General features: G+C 42.5%; 1 protein-coding gene across 1 annotated transcript; it reads right to left on the bottom strand.

The window, feature by feature from the left end:
* Positions 1-341: 341 nt before the first annotated feature.
* Positions 342-5171, bottom strand: XLG3 (extra-large GTP-binding protein 3). Its single transcript, XM_078317598.1, has 9 exons — positions 3583-5171; positions 3301-3438; positions 2978-3082; positions 2487-2672; positions 2213-2393; positions 1785-2029; positions 1529-1701; positions 1222-1422; positions 342-974 (listed from the first exon to the last, which is right to left on the bottom strand). Exons 1-9 carry the CDS (start codon positions 4576-4578, stop codon positions 590-592), a joined length of 2610 nt encoding a protein of 869 aa, XP_078173724.1. The 5' UTR covers positions 4579-5171; the 3' UTR covers positions 342-589.
* Between the last annotated feature and the right edge of the window lie 16899 nt (positions 5172-22070).

Below are 22070 nucleotides of genomic sequence, written 5' to 3'. Positions count from 1 at the left end.
TAGAAGATCAAACGGTCCGGATCTAAACTCACAATTTGAGTTACTTTATGGGATCCGAATCATGTCCAGAGCCGGTTTTCAGTTATCAGTGTTAATTCTTGAAGTATTTTCCATCGATGAAATGTGGTATGGCCCAATTTTTTAAATTCTCTTTGAACTCGCAACAGATTTGGGAAAAAGAAAACGCACCATGCACAGAGGACTTTGTTTTTGCGAGTGGCTAAAGGTGCAATCTTCTAACGAGAAAATAAGAAGAAACAAACTATAAACTTTGTTTACAGACCTTGGCATTACGAAAATGACAAATTCAATACAAAAGGAAAAGGAAAAACGGAACGTCATTGCTGCGAGGTTACAGAAGAAAATCAATATGCAAATTCAATTCATTTCTCAAGTCAATAAATATAAAAAGAACAAAATTCATACAACCTGGAACTACCTCTTGTACAATTCCTAACTCAAATGCTGCACAACAATACATGGTACTTGATGTATACAAAGAATACACAGCCCGAGAAAACTGTCAAGATCGGTCAAACTTTACAATTTATTTTTCTGCAACACTCACCTCTTCCTTTCACACAGCTCATCACTCCTGCCTGATATAAGGGGATGAACTAAGGTCAGTGGTATCATACATGGAATCATCATTATAGTTGTCATCCTTCTCATCGTCCCACCTCAGCACTTCACGTATGTACTTGAACACCTCATCCACAGTAGGCCGGTCACGGGCTCGGGATTGCCAGACGAACAATTTTTGAGCCGTTAAAGATGAATAGAGATCCTTAAATTTCATGGCAATGTAATAGTAGGCTTGCTGTGCAAGGGACTGGTTGTTATGGTGAGTCCGGACTGGGCAAAAGTCACTAAACCAATCACACACTGGCAGCTGGGCATTGCCGATTTTCTCCTCAAACAGGTCGTACTTGTTCAGCACAAGAACAAATGGTGTATCACGAAAACATGGCTGCCTGCCAAGTTGGAAATAGATTTCCATATGAATAAACAATATTTTGATTTTAACGAGGAACTATTTTTTGTATTTAATTTTTGGATATAACCTTATTTTGCAAAGAAACATTTTTGCTGTAATGGTGGATTTTTCTTTATACTTCCAATTTTGTTGAAGTTCGGGTTACGCTAGTGTATACAAAAAACAAGAAACCTACAAAACTCGCTAATTAGACAAAACAAGAGTTCTATTTGTAAGGTAGATACCTTACGGTAGCTTCAAAAAGCTCTTTACTTTGCAGCATCTTATTCTGAAAAGGCCTTTCGTTGGCAGAACCAAGTGGGCCCCCCAGCTGGTCATAGTCACTGAGTGCCACACAGAAAATTACAATGCGCACATCTTCAAACATCTCAACCCATTTACATCCGTCGCTAATCCCCTTTGCGCTAACTCTAATCAACTGATATCTAACATAACCAAGATAACATGATATGTAACTATTCCTTCCCTCACAAAATAATCAATTAAACTTGGAGACAGATACAGAGAGCGGTAGAGAGAGAGATAAAGTACTTGGTAAGTGGTTGAGAATGAGCTTCAGGATTGTCATTATAGGGCTCAGACATAGGGCTCCGATCATCCAAAGAGAATTCAATGAAGGCCAAGCCGTTGCCTTGTGTTACTCCTTCAGCATAGATTATGTCTCTCTCTGACGGCTCATATTCATTGCTTGATATCTCCATTGCCTGCATTGATGTCACCATAATCATACACACCCATTCTTTTGTTCCTCACTGCATAATATATTAAAAAAAGTAGGAAATGATACCCGGCTCAAGAAGTACTCAGCAACGTCAGGGAGGAAAGGCAGCTCGTTCTTGCGCTTGAATGTCTCCTGTATGGCACGGTCCCGCCACATCTCATCTACTGATGGTGCGTATTCCCGTGTGGCAGCTGGAAAGAACGCATCTAAGTCGCCCATTGCTATTATGTCCAGTAACCAGTCAGAAAACTTTTTAAGCCTTGCATTTATGGAGTAGATGCATGCATCAGTCCCATTTGCTTCATGCCCATCTGCAAGGAGATAGATATAGTTGTGGGAAAGTGCAATTAGATTGTTGTTTGTTTTATCTTTGCATGTGCAAGGGCTTTTTCATGTTTGGTTGAAGGAGCCAATTGAAGCTTAATATTCAGTCAAACATTGAAAAAAGTATGTGTAAATAAAGGAGGCTACTAGTGACAAGACAGTTCATTTACTTTCAGCATGAGTAGGGTCACTTGGGCTTGGTGTCTCTTTCTGCTTAGATAGTTCTTCTTCCTCGAAGCGCTCACGGCCTTCAAGCAAAATGCCAAGGTACTTGAACATATTACTTTGAATCATCAGCTTTATTTCCTCCAGCTCTTCTTCGGTAAACCTATTCCCGTACAAGAATTTTGCCTGTTTCAAATATTTAATAAACAAAAGTAAACATCATTTCCTTGGTCTACCTGTGAAGAAGTAGCAAACGAAGGAAAAGATAAAATACCCGACCTGCTTAAAAATGGTGCTTGTGCCAGATCCAGGTGGGCCCAGAAGCAGAAGTTTTTGGATGCGTTTGTGCTCAAGATAATCAGGCACGGGTCTGGCTATATAAGGAGTAGCTTCATCCCGGAACCCATTTGAATTCCCACGAGGCATGGGCAGTGAGAACAAGGTACAAGCCAGTCGTGTCAAGGTCTGACAGTTAAATTATGTACGGATGATTTTTAGAATATTGACAAAGCTTGACATAACATACGGCTTTTAGTAAAACCTTGTACAACATATCTCGCAAGAATGCTTCACAATTGGCTCCAGTGATAATGAGTCAACAAAAAAAGTTAAACAGGAAAAACTTTAAGAAACGGAAAATAAACAGAATTAAACTAATATTGCCACATTTGTCCATCATAACCGTTCCAACAGCTTAACTTTCCATAAGTTAAGAGGGCTTACAAGGAAATTAGAAAAAATAATTAAAAGATAATAAGATAAGAACATACCGATTCCCAGATCCTGCCCTTAATGTTATTCTGACCTTCTTCCTCATATCTACCGTCATCATATACCCAAAAATGTGTGTCCCTTGGACACTGCACATTTGCCACCTGGGAAATGACGGGAAGCTTAGCTGAGACTTAATTGTGGGTCAATCAAAGTTTATCTAGAGCTAATTGTTAAGTTATTAAATTCTTCTTTTCTTGCGGTGGGGTTGGGGGGCAGGGTTGGAGGGTTATTGCACAGCACCATATTAGCAATTTTCATAACTTGCCAAAATTAAATCTTTAAACTATCAGATCAATTTAATAATGTAATATCACCGTACCTTTAGCACCCTTAGTTCAACTTTAGTGATCTCCCTCCCGTTAATAAACACTTGGGTGTTGCCATCACTCGCATTTGATTGGAGCTTCCCAGAAAAATTCAAGTTCGAACTTACAACCCTGTCTGGTTTTTGCCCCTCCTGCACAAGAGATCACTCTCAGGAAATGTGCTGCAATTCTATTCTTTTGTTATGTCCTTTAACTTTGTTTCAGTAAAGAAACGGGTAGCAAAGCAAACTTTCTCAAAAAAAAAAGAAAAAAATTAACACCAACTCACAACATACATTTCCCCACAGTCCTGATTCCTTATCATACCAATACCGTCCAGGCTTCAACTTCTGAGGTGGCAACGGGCAGCTGAGCAATTCGGCCATCTCCTCTGGCCTCAGTGGGGACCCATTTACAACCAGCTGCTCCGGCCGAAGCTGATTAGCAGGGCACTCCTTCTCAGCCTTCAAAATTTGCCTCACTTCAAGTGGGCTCAGCAACCGGCACAACATCCTTGATCCCTTCCCCAGCTTTGACCGCTTCAACTCGTCGATCGGCTGGCCGATGCAACCCACACACTTTCTCCCCTCTGGCATCGACCCCATTGCTCTTAGCACACAATAGCTACAGTACTTGGAGTCACACACCAAGCATGCCTCCTTGCTCTCCCACCTCCTCTTGCCGCACCGGCAACAGACCCGCTTGATCCCTTGGCCACCTTCCTTTCTAGAATCCCCCATGTATTGAGGGGATGTGGCTGAGGTAGTATTGTAATACTCATTGCTTTCGTACTTGTCATCATGGGATGATGGAAGGCTGCCAAAGGTGACGACTGGGCCCCTCCTCCCTTCATTTTCTGCTGGAGTGCCCTGCCGAGACTGCTCAGGCCGCGGGCCTGGGGAGCTTCTGGCTGACTCTGAGCGGGACCCGTCAGAGAATTCAGAGTTTTGGAGGACAGAAACCACTGATTCCGAGCTGCCGCCGGAAGTGTGTAGGGTTTGGGCAATCCGGGAGACAGGGAGGGGAATTGGATTTGCAACAGGTGGCACCGTGCCATTGGGGATCCGGTGGGGCCCTGACACGGGCTCTGCGATGGGGATTTCGGCGCTGTTGAGGTTAACTGGGTCGACCCGAGGCAGGTCATAGGGGACCGGAGGGCCGTCATACTCTAGAGCTATTGAGTAGTCAAGATTTGGGGGTGTTTCAGGTATGGGCGCACCTGGTGGCAGGATCCTTCTTAGCATATCCTGCCAGCTATCCCCATCCCCAACTGCTGCTGCCTTTTGTGCCATTTTTACTCGCTCTTTCGCTCAAGATAAGTTTTCAAGGTTACGAAGAGTAAATTTGGAGAGAGAAATGCATAGAAAACACTTAAATTGAGCAAGTAATTACTCAACTTCAGTACCTTTGTATTAAGAAAAAGCAGAGAGGCTCGAGATAGAAAGAGCTCTACGACAAGATCCAAGCTTTAAAGGTATTGAAAATTGGAGAATAATGCTATAAGAAGAGGAAAAAATACCCAACTTTCTTAATCTTCCAAACTAACCCAAAATTCTCCTTTCTCTCTCTAGAAAATTCCTCCTTTTTGGTCCTGCTGCTCACAGAAAGAACTAAAAAAAGAGGGGGCAAAAACTAAGCTTTTTGAGGTATCCCAAATATCCGAAGAACTTCTCGTGTCAAATTTGACTTCAAAGTAGTTCAAGGGAGACTTTTTCTTGATAAATTTCCGATCCAGTGAAAAATAAATTGATAAAAAAACCCTAAAATTGCTAAATTTCAGGGCTCTCAAAGGATTGAAATTGGATTTGTTTATTCTAGAGAGAGAAAGTAGAATAGGAGGGAAGGAATCAAAAAAGGAGTTCAGGTCCACACTTTGGAGAGAGAGAGAGAGAGACGGAGTGTGTGTGCATGCGTGTTGAGTCAGAGCAAAACTCGGATCGCATTCGGGTTCGTTTTTGAAAATAGGTGTTATCCGACCCTTGGACCCTAGTTCGCCAGATTTGGATAATTTTATATACTCTTTCCTTTTGCTTGTAATTATTATCCGTTTTTTTTTTTTCCTACCACCCTCAAAAATCAGAATTAAATGAATACCATCCGAATAATCAGATTTCAAATTCCGCCACGTTCGCACTGTGGATCTGCGGACGGATCGCCAACCCGTTCGCGAAATGGATCTCTCGCGTGACCCGTTCGCACCGACCCGTGGATCTGTGCACTGACACACTCACTTTGACCCGCTTGCGTCACGACCCGCTCGAGTGACCCGTTCGCACCGTGGATCTGCGGACGGGTTGACCCGTTCGCAGATCCATGATGCGAACGTGACGGAATCTGAATTTCGATTTTTCGGATGGTATTCATTTAATTCTGATTTTTGAGGGTGGTATGAAAAAAAAAAAACGGTAATTAATTGCAATCTGCTAGTGTATGCTATATATCTAGTTCGCCTAATTTGGATAACTAACGAGAGCAGAGGATCGAAACCGCTCCATAGTCCGATCAGTAAATCGGTAATCATGATTTAGGATCCGAATTTCCAATTCGCCCGGTAACTGAGTAGGGAGGGTGACACTACTGTAGTCTTTACTCTTTGGAGAGTGTGGAAGGGGATATCAAACGGTGTTTGCTGTTTGAGGATTAACAGAGGATCCGAAGTCCGAGACAGTGGGTAGACGGGTCCGCATGATAGAGCAGTTAATATCCCATAAATCACCGTGATGAATTTCCATGTCCTTTTTTAAAGAGATATTTTACGAGTTAGACAATAGTCAATAGTGCATCTTTTATTCGGCGATTTTTATTAATATCCCTAAAACAAATTAAAATTTTAAAAATGCCCCTGCTCCCAATTTTTTTTTTAAAATGCCCTGACCGCCTGGGGTTCGGGCGACCCAAAAAAGCCTGTGAGGCGCCACACAGCAGGGCGCCTCATGTGTGTGTGTGTTTTTTTTTTTTTTTTTTAGAGAAATCTTAGTATTTTGATTTGAATAATTTTGTGAAAAAAGTTTAGGGTTTATGTATATGTGTATGTCAAAAAATAAAATATTATGAGTATGTCAAAAAATGTAAAATTTGGTCTCCAAGCATATTTTATAATAGATTGAACATCTAACGGTTTTAATTATATTGTTACGCTTTTAATTATATTGTTCAACTTTAATTGTATTATTAAACTGTGTTACAATAACGAAATGTAAAGTGCAAACAACATAAAATATGCGCGCCAATGTAATACAGCGGTCCCATAGTAAAAATACTACAATCAGAAATATATTACAATAAACAAAAAAGTTCACACAAGCAAAATAGCAAGTTTATCTGCCCCTACCACGACGTCTCAATAAACCTAACAAACGACTAGTTGTACTGGTATGAGCTGCAGGTGCGGCATTACTTGTAGAGGCTTGGCTACTAGATGATTGGCTCGGAGGAGGGGGGGGTTGTGTTCTACCAGTTGCTTCAGCAACAACTCTAGCATTTTCTCTTTCATTGTGCGCGTTTATGGCATCTGAAAATAAGAATACAATTCAGTTAGTAATATAATAAAATCATAAATGAATTCCGAAAAATGCTACATACCTGTGTTGCGCCTGTCAGAAACGGAACGGCGAGCCTGATTTCCCGATGGCCTCCTACCACCCATCTCGTCCATGGTCATTATAGCACGTTTGTGTCTCCTCCTCCCCTTCCTTATCCATCCTTCTGAAGGGAGTATTCTATCACCGACATATGCAGGCCACTCGTGCTGATCGGGATAAGAATGGAAAGATCCACCCCAAGTGGAAGCAAGGTAATCGGTACGGTACATGTCAGCAACATAGTGATCCTCGCAGTAGTTCCTCACTCGGCATACCGCCATCACGTGACTGCATGGTATGTGACTTAGTTGGGGTCCCTGGCATGTACAGGTTATCGCCCTGGCATCTCCGAATTTAACCACGTACTTGCAAGCCCTCTTGACAAACGCCATAGTGCCGTCTGGTTTACGGCTGGTAGGAACGTACTCATTTTGATTTTGCACTTCGAATTCTGTTCCATCATTACCCATCGGGATCACGGTCATAGTTGCACTTTTGTCCCTGTGTCGTCTTAGTTTCTCCTCCACCCTTGTTGAAAATGACTGGTTCATCCTTATTAATTCTGCGGCCTTAGCACGTCATTCCTGAAACCAGGCATTTAACTTGTAGAATGTGTCCTCTACAACTGCAGCCACAGGCAACATCCGGCTCTGCTTGAATACTGCATTCAGCGACTCGGACCTGTTGGTGGTCATAATTCCCCAACGCCAACCTCCATCACGGGATTGATATATTTTCTCGTATGCTGGATCTTCGTTGACATCTCGGGGATTATTTTTGCCCACCTTCATTAAGTAGAGATTTGCCTTTGGCATGTACTACATAAAAAATAAGGAAATAGAATAATGTAAGTAAACAATTGTACTAAAAAAAATTGTTTTCTTAAAGTACAATAATATATGTAAACAATTGAAATACATGTACCTTTGCAAAACTGCTAGTCATCTCTACCACCCTTCTCGGCTTTTTCTTTCTGCAATTCCATCTAAATGTATCAGTAACCCACTTGTCGCCCCCGGTTGCCTTGGAAAGGTTCTCCGCAACGTGTTGCATACACAACCTGTGCACACACTGGCCAGTACGTGTTGACCAACCGTAATCTTCACGATCAAAAACATATTTTATTCCTTTGTGCTGGTCTGATATCACGCAGAAAAACTTCCCTTCCCCAATCACCCGTCTTCTTAAAAACTGCATAAAGAATCCCCAGTTCTCGCTGTCCTCTTTATGAACAATTGCAAACGCCAAAGGCAACAGCTGGTTCTCAGCATCATATGCGCATGCTATCAGTAGCCTCCCCTCGTAACGGCCAGACATGAAGCATGCATCAATGCTGATAACGGGTCTGATGTATGGCACAGCCTGGATACAAGCACCGAAAGCCCATGCTATGCCCTTGAATTGTTGAGCTCCCTCTATTAGTACTCCGTCTTTATCAAAAAAAGGGTCATGCCATCGCTCATATACGGTGCCGACATTTGTACTTGCCATGGCCTGGAGCAATGGTGCCAGATAGCCATACGAATCCTTCCAACTACCGAATATCCTGCAGATAGCAAGTTCACGACCTCTCCACAGCCTGTTGTATTTTGGGATTACATATTTGTATTTGTGTCTGACGGTCATAGCCACCGCCTTGATGCTCATCGATGGATCCAACTTAATGTCCTCCTCAATTGCATCGGCAATTAGTGATGTCGTCAGCTGCGCATGGTCTGTCCTTGTGGACGCAGACTTGCATGTATGAGGTGGTTCACACTTCTTAATCATCCATGCTTCCCCTGAACCCACAGGGGTTGCAAAAAGGCGGAACTCGCAGCGCGGGTGAGTTTTACACAGCACAACTAACCTTGTTCGGTCCCTTTTGTGTAGTATACATTCCCAGTTGCCGTGAACATGAGTCTCATTTATTTTCTTTACAAGTTCGTCTATGTTGGTATAAACTTGCCCTGCGGCAAGTTCTTTATTGTATTCAACACGAGGACCGAAGAAACTAATGTCTGCCTCTTCGAAAGCTGTGGTGTCGTTGAATGTGGCGACCGGATGCTTACTTCCCCGACCTGTAATCGGGAATTTTTCTGCCCTGGATAAACCTGGTACATTTGCATCACCATCTGATAAGTCATCAGCTTCCCAAACCCCTTGGTATTCGTCCCCCGTTTCCATTTCCCTTTCTGGTATGGCATCAATAGCATCAACATCAATATCAATATCATTTCGATTAACGGGTACCGGTCCTGACTCTGGCATAGTTGGAAATCTAGGGATTATGGGTGTCTGTCTGGGTGGTGGTGGCAACTCTTCAGTATTTTCTGGGGAGTTGTGGTACCCCTGGTTGTCATAACCGGGGCTGTGGTACCTCTGGCTGTCATAAGGGGACTGCTGGTGATATTCCTGGTTGTCATAAGGGGATTGCTGGTGGTACTCCTGGTGGTCATAAGGGGAGTGCTGGTGGTACCTTTGGTTGTCATAAAGGGAGTGCTGGTGGTACCCCTGGTTGTCATAACCCGAATTGTCATAACCTGAAGGTCCCGCCCCAGCCGAACTTGAAGGTCCAGCCCTCGTCCGGGGAACCCTCTTCGAATATATGTCCATCACCGGGACCCCACAAGCCACAAATTGAGTATACACAACTCTCCACAAATTGGCATCTGTTATTGGAAACTTAACAAAGTAAGGTCTACCCCCCACACGTGAGTTGTCAATCCGTGTAGCCAATTCTATTTCATACCTGTTGGGGTTTACATATGTCTTTTCGTATATTAGCTCCTTCAGTTCCTCAAATGTGGTATTTTCATTAATCTCGAAGCCAAATGCGACTTCTTTCGTGTAATGCACGCCATCTTCATCCCTTTCTAGCTTGCCGCCGACATACAGTGCAACTAACATCTCTTCTTTAACAAACTACATTTTAAAAAAAAAATTACAAGTATTACATGACATAATAATGGGTACAATAATAAATGACTAATTGAAAAATAAATGACTAATTGAAAAATAATTAAAAAAAATTACAATGTTGCTACAGTACGTGTACAGCAATTGCTACAGTAAATATACGGTACGCTACAGTGCTTGTACAACTAAATTGCTACCCTAAACATACAGTACGCTACAGACAATGTACAGTAGGCAACAGTAAATGTACAGTAGGCAACAGTAAATGTACAGTACGCAACAGTAAATGTACAGTACGCAACAGTAATTACAACAGTAAAAAATAACTACAGTAATGACTAATTATTATAATTAAAAAACATACCTATTCACTCAGTTTCTCGCCTCGAGCGAAATTCTCAAATCGAGAAGTGACAGAGGCAGAAAACGGGGTTTAAATCAACACACACATGAGGCGCCCTGCTGTGTGGCGCCTCACTTGTGCTATGGGCCGCCCCATAGGGTGGCGCCTCACAGGGAATATTGGGCCGCCCTGGGCCCAGGCGGTCAGGGCATTTTTAAAAAAAAATTGGGGACAGGGGCATTTTTAAAATTTTGATTTGTTTCAGGGATATTAATAAAAATCTTCGTCTTTTATTAGATCAGGGCCCGTGTTTGTTAATTAACTCGGTAGTGTTTTTTATTACAATAAGTTTTAAATTTGAAGTCTTAACGTTTGAGACATATGATCTATATAGATCAGTGTTGTAAAAAATGGTCAAGTTATTCAACTAATTGGTCATTTAGTCAGCGGCCATTTTTATTAATATCCTTAAAAAAAAATTAATTTTAAAAATACCCCCACATTGAATTTCTTTTTAAAAATGTCCCAGCCGCCAGGCCCACGGGCGGCCCAAAACAAAAGCGGACCGCCCGTCCCACTGGCGGGTCACTTTAACTAGCGGGGCGCCCGTGGCACGGGCGGTTCACTGTTCAAATTTTTTTTTTTTTTAGATCTTAGTATTTTGATTTGAATAATTTTGTGAAATTTTTTTTTTCTTATTTAGAGTGTATGCCAAAAAATAAAATATTTGATATATTTACGAAGTGATGTCGTAAATCTTTATAACTTTGATTTTTTGTATTTTTATTTTTTTGGTGAACTTTGATTTTATTTGTCAGTTGGATATCACAAGTCTAAATATAACACTAATTAAGGACTTGGCCTTTATTCTGGTTTTTATAATATATGTATAATATACACATATACATATACGCATATACACATATACACCTATAAACATATACACACATATACACATATACACATATAAACATATATACAATTTTTTTTATAAACTCATTTATTTATAATATATGTATATATATATGTATATATATATAGAGTTAGGCTGGGGTGTTATAAATAGGATAGTGGCATCTATGCTACGGCTCAATATTCGAGTTTTCAAAATCCAAACGGTCGATCCGAACCGTTCATCTTATTCTCCATATTAATATCTGCTTGGAGACAAAATTTTATAATTTTCTGAATTTTTTTACTATTTATTAAGCCACTTTGAAAATCGCTAATCCAACGGTTTTACTGTTTTACTATTTATTAAGTATTTTACAAAATTGTTGATCCAACGGTGGCTGCACAAAACAGTAAAACCGTTGGATTAGCGATTTTCAAAGTGGCTTAATAAATAGTAAAAAAATTCAGAAAATTATAAAATTTGGTCTCCAAGCAGATATTAATATGGAGAATAAGATGAACGGTTCGGATCGACCGTTTGGATTTTAAAAACTCGAATATTGAGCCGTAGTATAGAGGCCACTATGCTATCCATAGCACCCCAGCCTAACTCTCTCTCTCTCTCTCTCTCTCTCTCTATATATATATATATATATAGGTGGGCTACGGTGAGTTGCGAAATAAAGCGACTATTTTACTTCACGCTCATATTTTGCGATTTTTAAGTTCAAAACGTCGATCCGAACCGTTCATCTTGTTCTCCATATTGAAATGTGCTTGGAGACCAAATTTTACATTTTTTGGAATTTTTTTACTATTTATTAAGCAATTTTGAAAGTCACTAATCTGATGGTCCATAAAATTTTACTGTTCACAGCAAAACAGCAATTTTCAAAAATGCTTAATAAATAGTAAAAAAATTCCAAATTTGGTCTCCAAGTACATTTCAATATGGATTAAACATCTAACGGTTCGGATCGGTCGTTTGGACTTTCAAAATAAAAATACGGCGTGAAGTAGAAACGCGTTTTACTTCGCAACTCACCGTAGCCCACCCCCCCCCTCTCTCTCTCTCTCTGTATATATATATATATAGACATATACATATATTATAAATATATACATATATTATAAATATATACATATATATATATTATAAATATATACATATACATATATTATATATATAATATACATATATATATATACATGTAGAGTAAGGCTACGCTACTTCATGAATTAAATGGAGCACCCGTGGAATGGACGGTTCTCTAGTTTTGAAGTTCAAATAGCCGATCCAAACCGTTAGATGTTTAATCTATATTAAAATGTGCTTGGAAACCAAATTTTACATTTTTTTTGAATTTTTTTACTATTTATTAAGATGGTTTGAAAATCGATGTTTTTTAATGCCTACCGTCGAACGAAAACTTAAACTGAATTTTTGAGACCCTAAACGACATTTTTTTGAAATCCTAATGCTTTCGATATGACGATGCTTGGTGTTCCACCGGGGCAAAACGAATCCGTCCCGTAATCCCCTTTCCGAAAAGTGCTCATACGCGTAAATCCGAGTTTCCTAGCCAAAGTTATGGCTATTTAAAGTTTTTTCAAAAATTAAACTTTGAAAATTCACCAACTACAAATAAAATCAAAGTTCACCAAAAAAATAAAAATAAAAAAAATCAAAGTTATAAAGATTTATGACATCACTTCGTAAATATATATAAAATATTTTATTTTTTGGCATACACTCTAAATAAAAAAACTTTTTTTTTCACAAAATTATTCAAATCAAAATACTAAGATCTAAAAAAAAAAAAAAAAAAAAGTGAACAGTGAACCGCCCGTGCCAGGGGCGCCCCACTAGTTGAAGTGACCCGCCAGTGGAACGGGCGGTCCGCTTTTGTCACACCCCGCGGCCACGGGTCGTAACAGTCCCCCGCCGTAAGCATACAACGCCGTGTATGCTTACAAGGCTACTCACATTTCAAACCAAACAACAAGCAATTCAAACAAGTTTCTAATATATATATCAGAGTACACAGTCTGGTCAGCATATAATACAACAAAAGTATCTCATCCGGATACCAACCACGAGGCCTACCCTAAATCTATACAACAAAAGATATCTAGGGTCATATACTGGTAAGCTACTAAGGCCTACTACTCTCGCGCCTCTCCGGAATCAGTCGCACCAATACATGTAAAATAACGGGGAAGGTGGGGGTGAGAATAAATTCTCAGTGCGAATTTGCCACATTTGAATTATTGGACTTGCAATCAAACTCTATATTCAATAATGAAACCCAAACAACAACAATGCAAACAGTTATATAAGAAAACATAAATAACAGAATGCCACTACTCGACAACAGTTAATCAACCTGAAACACAGTTTACGGAATTTCCAAGATGAATCTCAAACACAATATATATTTTGGCTTAACTCGATTCCTAACTCAGTTCAGTAGGGCTTGTAGCAATTACAGATGTTCTTTCGAGCTGAACCTTTATCAAACCCACATCTGTAGGGTTACTGACACCTACAGATGGCCAACCGCTGGACCCTTTATCTGACACCCATCTGCAACCGCTTGGCTTAACAGTTTATTAAGGTCTGGTTCAAATCATGTAAAGAAAATCCACTTTAGAAACGTTTCCAATATTCATCATATTCAATCGACCGTTCAAATGCATTAACACGTAGGAAAATGCTACCGAGCCATAGACGTTACACAAGTCAACCACGATTTCCAATCACACATCTCATAACATAATCACCCTCCCTCGTCCCAACCGGTACTGGGAATATCGAGGGCCGTTCACCTAAGGTCATTTAGGATCCTGGGAATCCAAGTCAGCATACAGCCCGACTTGGCAAATTAATTGGATCCAAGTGCTTAACTTCGTAAATCCATTCACACACATATCAATTCCACTCGTGGTGACTTTAAATCAAAATCAGATCACAATAGATCGACATAACCTATAACCATACCAGTATGCAAATCATTCAATTCAGATCAATTCGAGTTTAATTTGATTGGGCTATGCAAATGCTCTACGCAATTCAGTGATGTAATCAATGATATTCAACATGACAAACGAAAACACAGTTTAATTCCTGAAAATAAAGTATCAAACAAGTCCAAGAATCCCGCACCTTAGTATGACGAGCGTACCGCTTAATTTAAGGATCGGACGTCTCGTATTGTCTCGCAAGTTCTTGCTCGACCGAGCCTACACCTATATTATACGTATACTTGGTTTAATTTGGATTCAGTGGTCCATACGTTTACTTAGGGTTTGTACAGTCCTAAATCAATTCTTATGTTTTGGTATCGATTCTTTTCGGTTCTTTCTTTCTTACCAAAATCTCACATAACGGTACACAATTCCATCTAGGCCCTCTAGCCTTATACTATTTCACTTTGGTAACCATCAATCACCGTTTCACTACTTTGGTTCTCGGATCAATTCGATTCACCGTTTGGTTAACCCTAATTTGGTCAAAACCTCAAATCAGCCGTTAAATGTTCTAAAAATTCACGACCAGGAGGCAACCCTACCGATTACAAGTCTAATTGGTCGGGTTAAACAAATCAAATCACGATTATGCCAACTTTCAATTTTGGCACGAAACCCTAGAAATCAGATTTCACAAATCGGAAGAAATCGGGAAAAAGATTGACAAACAAACTAGTAAGAAGTGTAGAGGAACTAGTCCTCGAGCAATTCGAACACAAATCTCGGGTTTAAAACGAGAATCTGAGAAATCGAGAAAATTCGAGGTTTTGAAAGCAAAAAGGAGAGAAAGAAATACCAAATAGAAGGGTTCGGAGAGATCCTCGGCTGCTTTCTCGGTTTCCAGACTCGATTTCTCGCAACAATCGGGAGTCTGAAAGAAACAGAAACTCACGGGCTCTTTTCCTTCTCTCTTGGACGAAAATAACTTAAAAATGGGGAAATGATGGAAGAGAGAGAGAGAGAGAAGCTTTGATTTGAGTTTTAGGGCAAAAATTACCCTGAATGCGGATGCCCCCATCCGCACTCGATACTTAGAAAGTTTTCAGACCAAATTCAAGAAAAATCCGAGCCTAGTGCGGATGAACCCCACCCGCACTGCGGATGGACCCTTACCCGCAGCGGATGGACCCTTACTCGCACTGCGGATGGACCCCATCCGCACTCACTACTTAGCCAATTTTGGACCAACACAGAATTTCATGAGTGCGGATGCACCACCCGCACTGCGGATGGAACCTTACCCGCACTGCGGATGGACCCTTACCCGCACTGCGGATGGATCCTTACCCGCACTGCGGATGGACCCCATCCGCACTGAGCCTATAAAGTTCCGAAATCTCGAAATTTCGACGCGATTTCAATTCACAATTAACTTACTTATTTAGGGAAACCTTAATTAAGGTTTAAACTTCCATTTTATTAACACAATTTACTTGATTCTTTCTTTTAAATCATTTTAATTTAATTGTAAAAATTTCGTAACGTAACATTTCTCCCCCCCTTAGAATAAAGTTCAGTCCTCTGAACTAAATTGCGTACCTGATTCGTTGAATAGTTCCGGGTACTTCTCACGAATGGTTTCCTCATGTTCCCATGTTGCTTCCTTAGTCGAATGGCGTCCCCATTTGACCAGGACAAGCTTAATCGTCTTGCTCCGTAGTTGCTGTTCTTTTCGGTCCAATATCTGCATTGGCTCTTCTTGATAGGACAAGTCACCTTGGACATGCAGGTCCGAGTGATTAATGCAATGAGATGGATCTCGTACGTATCAGCGCAATTGTGACACATGAAACACCGGATGAACCCGGTCCAATGCTGGTGGCAATGCAAGCTCATATGCCACCGGTCCCATTCGCCTCAAAATCTGAAACGGTCCAATGTATCTAGGACTCAACTTGCCTGATACGCCAAATCGGTGTACACCCCTGACGGGTGAAACTCGAAGCCACACGTGATCCCCTTCTTGAAACTCCAACGGTCTTCTATGCACATCTGCATATTTCTTTTGTCGCTCTTGGGCCGACTTAAGCCGACTCAAAACGACTTTCGTCTTTTCGGCAATCTCTTCCAGCATCTGAGGCCCGGTAGGTGAATACGTACCTGCGGGTCCCCACCACAGCGGTGTGCGACACTGCTGTCCCGTAAGTGCCTCTTGTGGTGACATTCCAATGCTCGAATGGTAGCTATTGTTGTACGTAAACTCTACCAAGTACAAATGGTTGATCCAAGATTCTCGAAAACTCAAAGCACAGGATCGAAGCATGTCCTCCAATGTTTGTATGGTTCGTTCGGATTGACCGTCGGTTTGCGGATGATGGGCTGTACTGAATCTCAGTTTCGTGCCCATGGCTTCTTGAAAGCTTCCCCAAAAGTGAGATGTAAATCGAGTGTCTCGGTCGGAGACAATGTGTCGCGAACATCCGTGGTATTTAAACTGGTATTGCAGGAACAAATCGGCTAGCTCTCTTCCGGATGTCTCGATCCGGAGTGGAATGAAGTGTGCAATCTTCGTCAACCGATCCACTATCACCCATATGGCATCATATCGTCCAACGGTTCTCGGAAATCCAGTCACGAAGTCCATAGTGATAGACTCGAATTTCCGCATGGGTATCTCCAAAGGTCTTAGTAAGCCCGCCCTCTTCCGTCTATCTGCCTTAACTTGCTGACAGACCTGACATTTTTCCACATAGTTTTGCACGTTCCTTTTCATCTTTGGCCACCAGAAATATCGCTTTAGATCTTGATACATCTTGACTTCACCAGGGTGAATGGTATACCCCGAGTCATGTGCTTCTGACAGAATCAGATTCTTCAGTTCTGAGACATTCGGAACGCATATGCGGTCATGGAACCGCAGAATACCATCTTCGTGGAGTTGAAATGGCGAGTCTGCCTTTGACTCGAAATGTTGTCGGAATTTCTGGCACTTTGGGTCCTCTTGTTGTGCTGCTCGAATATGCTCGTGTAACTCTGGTCGAACCTCGACCGCAGCCAAGATAATCGAGGCAACTGTAGCTGTACCTGCACTATTGCTCGCTCCAATCAATCGAGATGAGGTTTCCAATGCAAACTCACGGGATGCACCCACGTGCAGATTCATTCTTCTCATTTCTTCGAGGAGGTGTGTCTCGCTGGTGATAATCGATGCCAGATTGATCTGACTCTTCCTGCTTAGCGCATCTGCTACCACGTTTGCCTTTCCGGCATGATACTGGATATCCAGATCGTAGTCCTTCATCAGCTCCAACCATCTCCTCTGCCTCAAATTCAACTCCCTTTGAGTGAAGATATACTTCAAGCTTTGGTGATCCGTGAAGATACGGCACTTCACTCCATACAGGTAATGCCGCCAAATCTTTAAAGCGAAGATCACTGCAGCTAGCTCCAGATCATGGGTCGGATAATTCTGTTCGTGTGATCGTAACTGCCGAGAAGCATATGCTATAACATGGTCTTTCTGCATCAATACACATCCCAAACCAGATCCGGATGCGTCGGTGTAGACGGTATACTCCTCGTCGGTGATGGGCATGGCAAGAACCGGTGCAGTTACCAACCGACTCTTCAACTCCTTAAAACTTTGATCTTGAGTGGCACCCCACTCGAACTTCACACCTTTATGCAAAAGCTTCGTAAGGGGAGCAGCTAACTGTGAGAATCCAAGTACGAACCTTCTATAATATCCGGCTAGCCCCAGAAAACTGCGAATCTCCGTAACTGTTTCTGGCCTCTTCCAATCGGTCACCGCCCGAATCTTTTCTGAATCCACGGCCAACCCTTCACCTGATATCAAGTGCCCAAGGAAGGCCACTTTCTCAAGCCAGAACTCACACTTTGAAAACTTTGCGAATAGTTGATGATCCCTCAATCTCTGTAACACTATCCGCAGATGTACCTCATGCTCCTCACGTGACCTTGAATATATCAGGATGTCATCGATGAACACCACCATAGTTGAATCCAATAGGTCGTGAAACACTCGCTGCATCATGTCCATAAATGCAGCCGGAGCGTTCGTTAGCCCGAACGGCATCACCATATATTCGTAATGCCCATAGCGCGTTCGGAAGGCTGTCTTTTCCACATCAGTCGGACGTATTCTCAGCTGGTGGTACCCCGTTCTCAAGTCTATCTTGGAGTAGATCGAAGATCCTTGCAGCTGATCAAACAAGTCATCGATTCGGGGTAACGGGTATCTATTCTTGACGGTCACCTTGTTCAATTCACGGTAGTCGATACATAACCGCAAGGTACCATCCTTCTTCTTCACAAACAGCACCGGAGCACCCCATGGAGATGTGCTCGGTCTAATAAACCCGCTTTCCAGCATCTCTTCTAATTGGGCCTTGAGTTCCTTCAATTCTGCAGGAGCCATACGATACAGACTCTTTGAAATTGGTGTCGTACCTGGTACCACTTCTATGCCAAACTCCACTTCTCGTTCCGGTGGTAATCCGACTATTTCTTCCGGAAACACATCCACGAACTCCGACACCACTGGAATCGTATTCATCTCAGGAACTTCCGTATCAGTGTACACTATTGCTGCCAGATATGCAGTGCACCCTGAATCGATCAGGTGCCTAACTTCCACAGCCGAGATGCACGGTATCAACCCTCCAACCTTCCTACAGTTCAGCATGCACGACATACCACCTTTTGCGGTCACAAAACAAATCCTGCGGTGCGGACAGTCGATCGTTGCGGCATGTCTTGTTAACCAATCCATCCCCAATAGAACGTCGTAACCCGTGATCTCCATAACCAACAGGTCTATCTCGAGATCCCTTCCATCAACTCTGACTTTTCGGTTTCGGCATATGGTTATTTTTCGGTCAGTCGAACCGAAAGGGGTTTGGACACTCAGGACTTGGTTATTGGTTTCAGTTGACCAGTTATACTTTTCTACCCAAGCCTTCGATACAATGGAATGGCTACACCCAGTATCTATCAAACAATAGGCACTCTCATCCGAGATAGAAAGTATACCTGTCATCACATCAGCTCGAGAATCAGATGGTTGTGAGCCTTCACCTTCCTCCAGAGCCCTCGTTGCGTCATATGCAACATCTGCTATGCCGAGTGCGTGGGCAGCCACTCGACCTCCAATCCTGCCTCCGCTGGTCTGTGACGCACCTCGACCACGGAATGGTGGTCTACCAGATCCACGTCCCATGGGCCCTCTGCCACCGCCGTTCCTCTGGAACCCTAGTGCCGCATTCGGGCACTCTCTTGCCCAATGCTCCATGCTGCCGCAGGTGTAACACGCTTGGTTGCGGCGTCTGCAATCGATCTCAGAGTGTGCTTGGTTGCATGAACGGCACCACACAGAAACGAAGCCCGGCCGGAGTACCGGTGCTGCTATCTGCCTCGGAGGGGGTCTAGGTGCCATAAACTGTCTCGGGGGTGGTCTAGCTGTCGACGGTCCTCCCCTTGACCTAAACCGTCGGTTTTGGTCCTCCCTCTGCTTGACATTCCTCTCTGTCATCTCCGACCTCCTTCTCTTGCTGTGCAACTCCACTTGCTCAGCGTGATCCATCATGGCCTGCAACTCAGTAGCCATAGGGGTATCCACAATCATCGATATCCCTCCATCCAGTCCATCCAGGTACTGCCTATGGTATCTCACCACATCAGTCTGCACATCAATCGCGTACCTGGACAAGGCAAGGAACTCATTGTTATACTCCGCCACTGCTCGCCCACTCTGCTTTAAGTCTAGGAACTTCCTCCGCAGCGCCTCTCGCTGGATGTTACTCAAAAACCGTCGAGTGAACTGCAGTTCAAACCACTCCCACGGAATCTTGGCCTCCTCCCCGACATAACTACGTCGGGCTCCATCCCACCAGAACCTCGCACCCTCCTCTAACTGCTGCTCTGCCAGCTCCACCATATCTTGTTCTGGTGCTCTACATAGAACTAGCTTCGCACTCACGCTCGCGAGCCATTCTTCAGCAGCGGCATACTCACCAGTGCCATTAAACCGAGGTGGATTAAGGCGCATAAAGGAGTCGTATAACCTCCTAAAATCTTCCGGACCTCCTCGGGGAGCCTCCGGTGCCACCTCACGTCTTTCTGCTTGGCGACCTCTCTCGTAAGCCGCGATCAACCTATCGTCTAGATCTCGGTCCCGGTTCTGCGCACCTCCAGGTCCAAGATCAACTCTCTGGACCTCAGGCCCTGCAGATCCGGCCTCGCTCGCATGAATGATCGGTTCGTTCAGTGGGTTCCTGGTTCTAGGTCGTCCCCTACCTCGACGTCCTTCCATAATTCTTAAATAAGAAGAAAATAGTCATTAGATTTGCATATACTTATCTCATAGAACGAACAAGTCGTTAGCCGTGACGACCCGAAGTATAACGTACCCCACTCACGTATCCTATCAGTCTGGTTAGGGTTTAAACCTGGCTCTGATACCACCGAAGAGAGCTGTCACACCCCGCGGCCACGGGTCGTAACAGTCCCCCGCCGTAAGCATACAACGCCGTGTATGCTTACAAGGCTACTCACATTTCAAACCAAACAACAAGCAATTCAAACAAGTTTCTAATATATATATCAGAGTACACAGTCTGGTCAGCATATAATACAACAAAAGTATCTCATCCGGATACCAACCACGAGGCCTACCCTAAATATATACAACAAAAGATATCTAGGGTCATATACTGGTAAGCTACTAAGGCCTACTACTCTCGTGCCTCTCCGGAATCAGTCGCACCAATACCTGTAAAATAACGGGGAAGGTGGGGGTGAGAATAAATTCTCAGTGCGAATTTGCCACATTTGAATTATTGGACTTGCAATCAAACTCTATATTCAATAATGAAACCCAAACAACAACAATGCAAACAGTTATATAAGAAAACATAAATAACAGAATGCCACTACTCGACAACAGTTAATCAACTTGAAACACAGTTTACGGAATTTCCAAGATGAATCTCAAACACAACATATATTTTGGCTTAACTCGATTCCTAACTCAGTTCAGTAGGGCTTGTAGCAATTACAGATGTTCTTTCGAGCTGAACCTTTATCAAACCCACATCTGTAGGGTTACTGACACCTACAGATGGCCAACCGCTGGACCCTTTATCTGACACCCATCTGCAACCGCTTGGCTTAACAGTTTATTAAGGTCTGGTTCAAATCATGTAAAGAAAATCCACTTTAGAAATGTTTCCAATATTCGTCATATTCAATCGACCGTTCAAATGCATTAACACGTAGGAAAATGCTACCGAGCCATAGACGTTACACAAGTCAACCACGATTTCCAATCACACATCTCATAACATAATCACCCTCCCTCGTCCCAACCGGTACTGGGAATATCGAGGGCCGTTCACCTAAGGTCATTTAGGATCCTGGGAATCCAAGTCAGCATACAGCCCGACTTGGCAAATTAATTGGATCCAAGTGCTTAACTTCGTAAATCCATTCACACACATATCAATTCCACTCGTGGTGACTTTAAATCAAAATCAGATCACAATAGATCGACATAACCTATAACCATACCAGTATGCAAATCATTCAATTCAGATCAATTCGAGTTTAATTTGATTGGGCTATGCAAATGCTCTACGCAATTCAGTGATGTAATCAATGATATTCAACATGACAAACGAAAACACAGTTTAATTCCTGAAAATAAAGTATCAAACAAGTCCAAGAATCCCGCACCTTAGTATGACGAGCGTACCGCTTAATTTAAGGATCGGACGTCTCGTATTGTCTCGCAAGTTCTTGCTCGACCGAGCCTACACCTATATTATACGTATACTTGGTTTAATTTGGATTCAGTGGTCCATACGTTTACTTAGGGTTTGTACAGTCCTAAATCAATTCTTATGTTTTGGTATCGATTCTTTTCGGTTCTTTCTTTCTTACCAAAATCTCACATAACGGTACACAATTCCATCTAGGCCCTCTAGCCTTATACTATTTCACTTTGGTAACCATCAATCACCGTTTCACTACTTTGGTTCTCGGATCAATTCGATTCACCGTTTGGTTAACCCTAATTTGG

Source organism: Carex rostrata, chromosome 16 (genome assembly GCF_964058835.1).
Source record: "Carex rostrata chromosome 16, lpCarRost1.2, whole genome shotgun sequence".
Lineage (NCBI taxonomy): Eukaryota > Viridiplantae > Streptophyta > Magnoliopsida > Poales > Cyperaceae > Carex > Carex rostrata.
This window is presented reverse-complemented; position numbering and strand designations above follow the sequence as displayed.

Bases quoted from the DNA above. Each gene is read 5' to 3' on its own strand.
- XLG3 (XM_078317598.1), bottom strand. From the start codon at position 4,578: ATGGCACAAAAGGCAGCAGCAGTTGGGGATGGGGATAGCTGGCAGGAT. The intron at 2,394-2,486 runs GTCGGGTATTTT...TATTTGAAACAG, and splicing joins CAAGCACCATTTTTAAGCAG to GCAAAATTCTTGTACGGGAA. The intron at 1,702-1,784 runs GTATCATTTCCT...ACATCAATGCAG, and splicing joins CTGAGTACTTCTTGAGCCGG to GCAATGGAGATATCAAGCAA.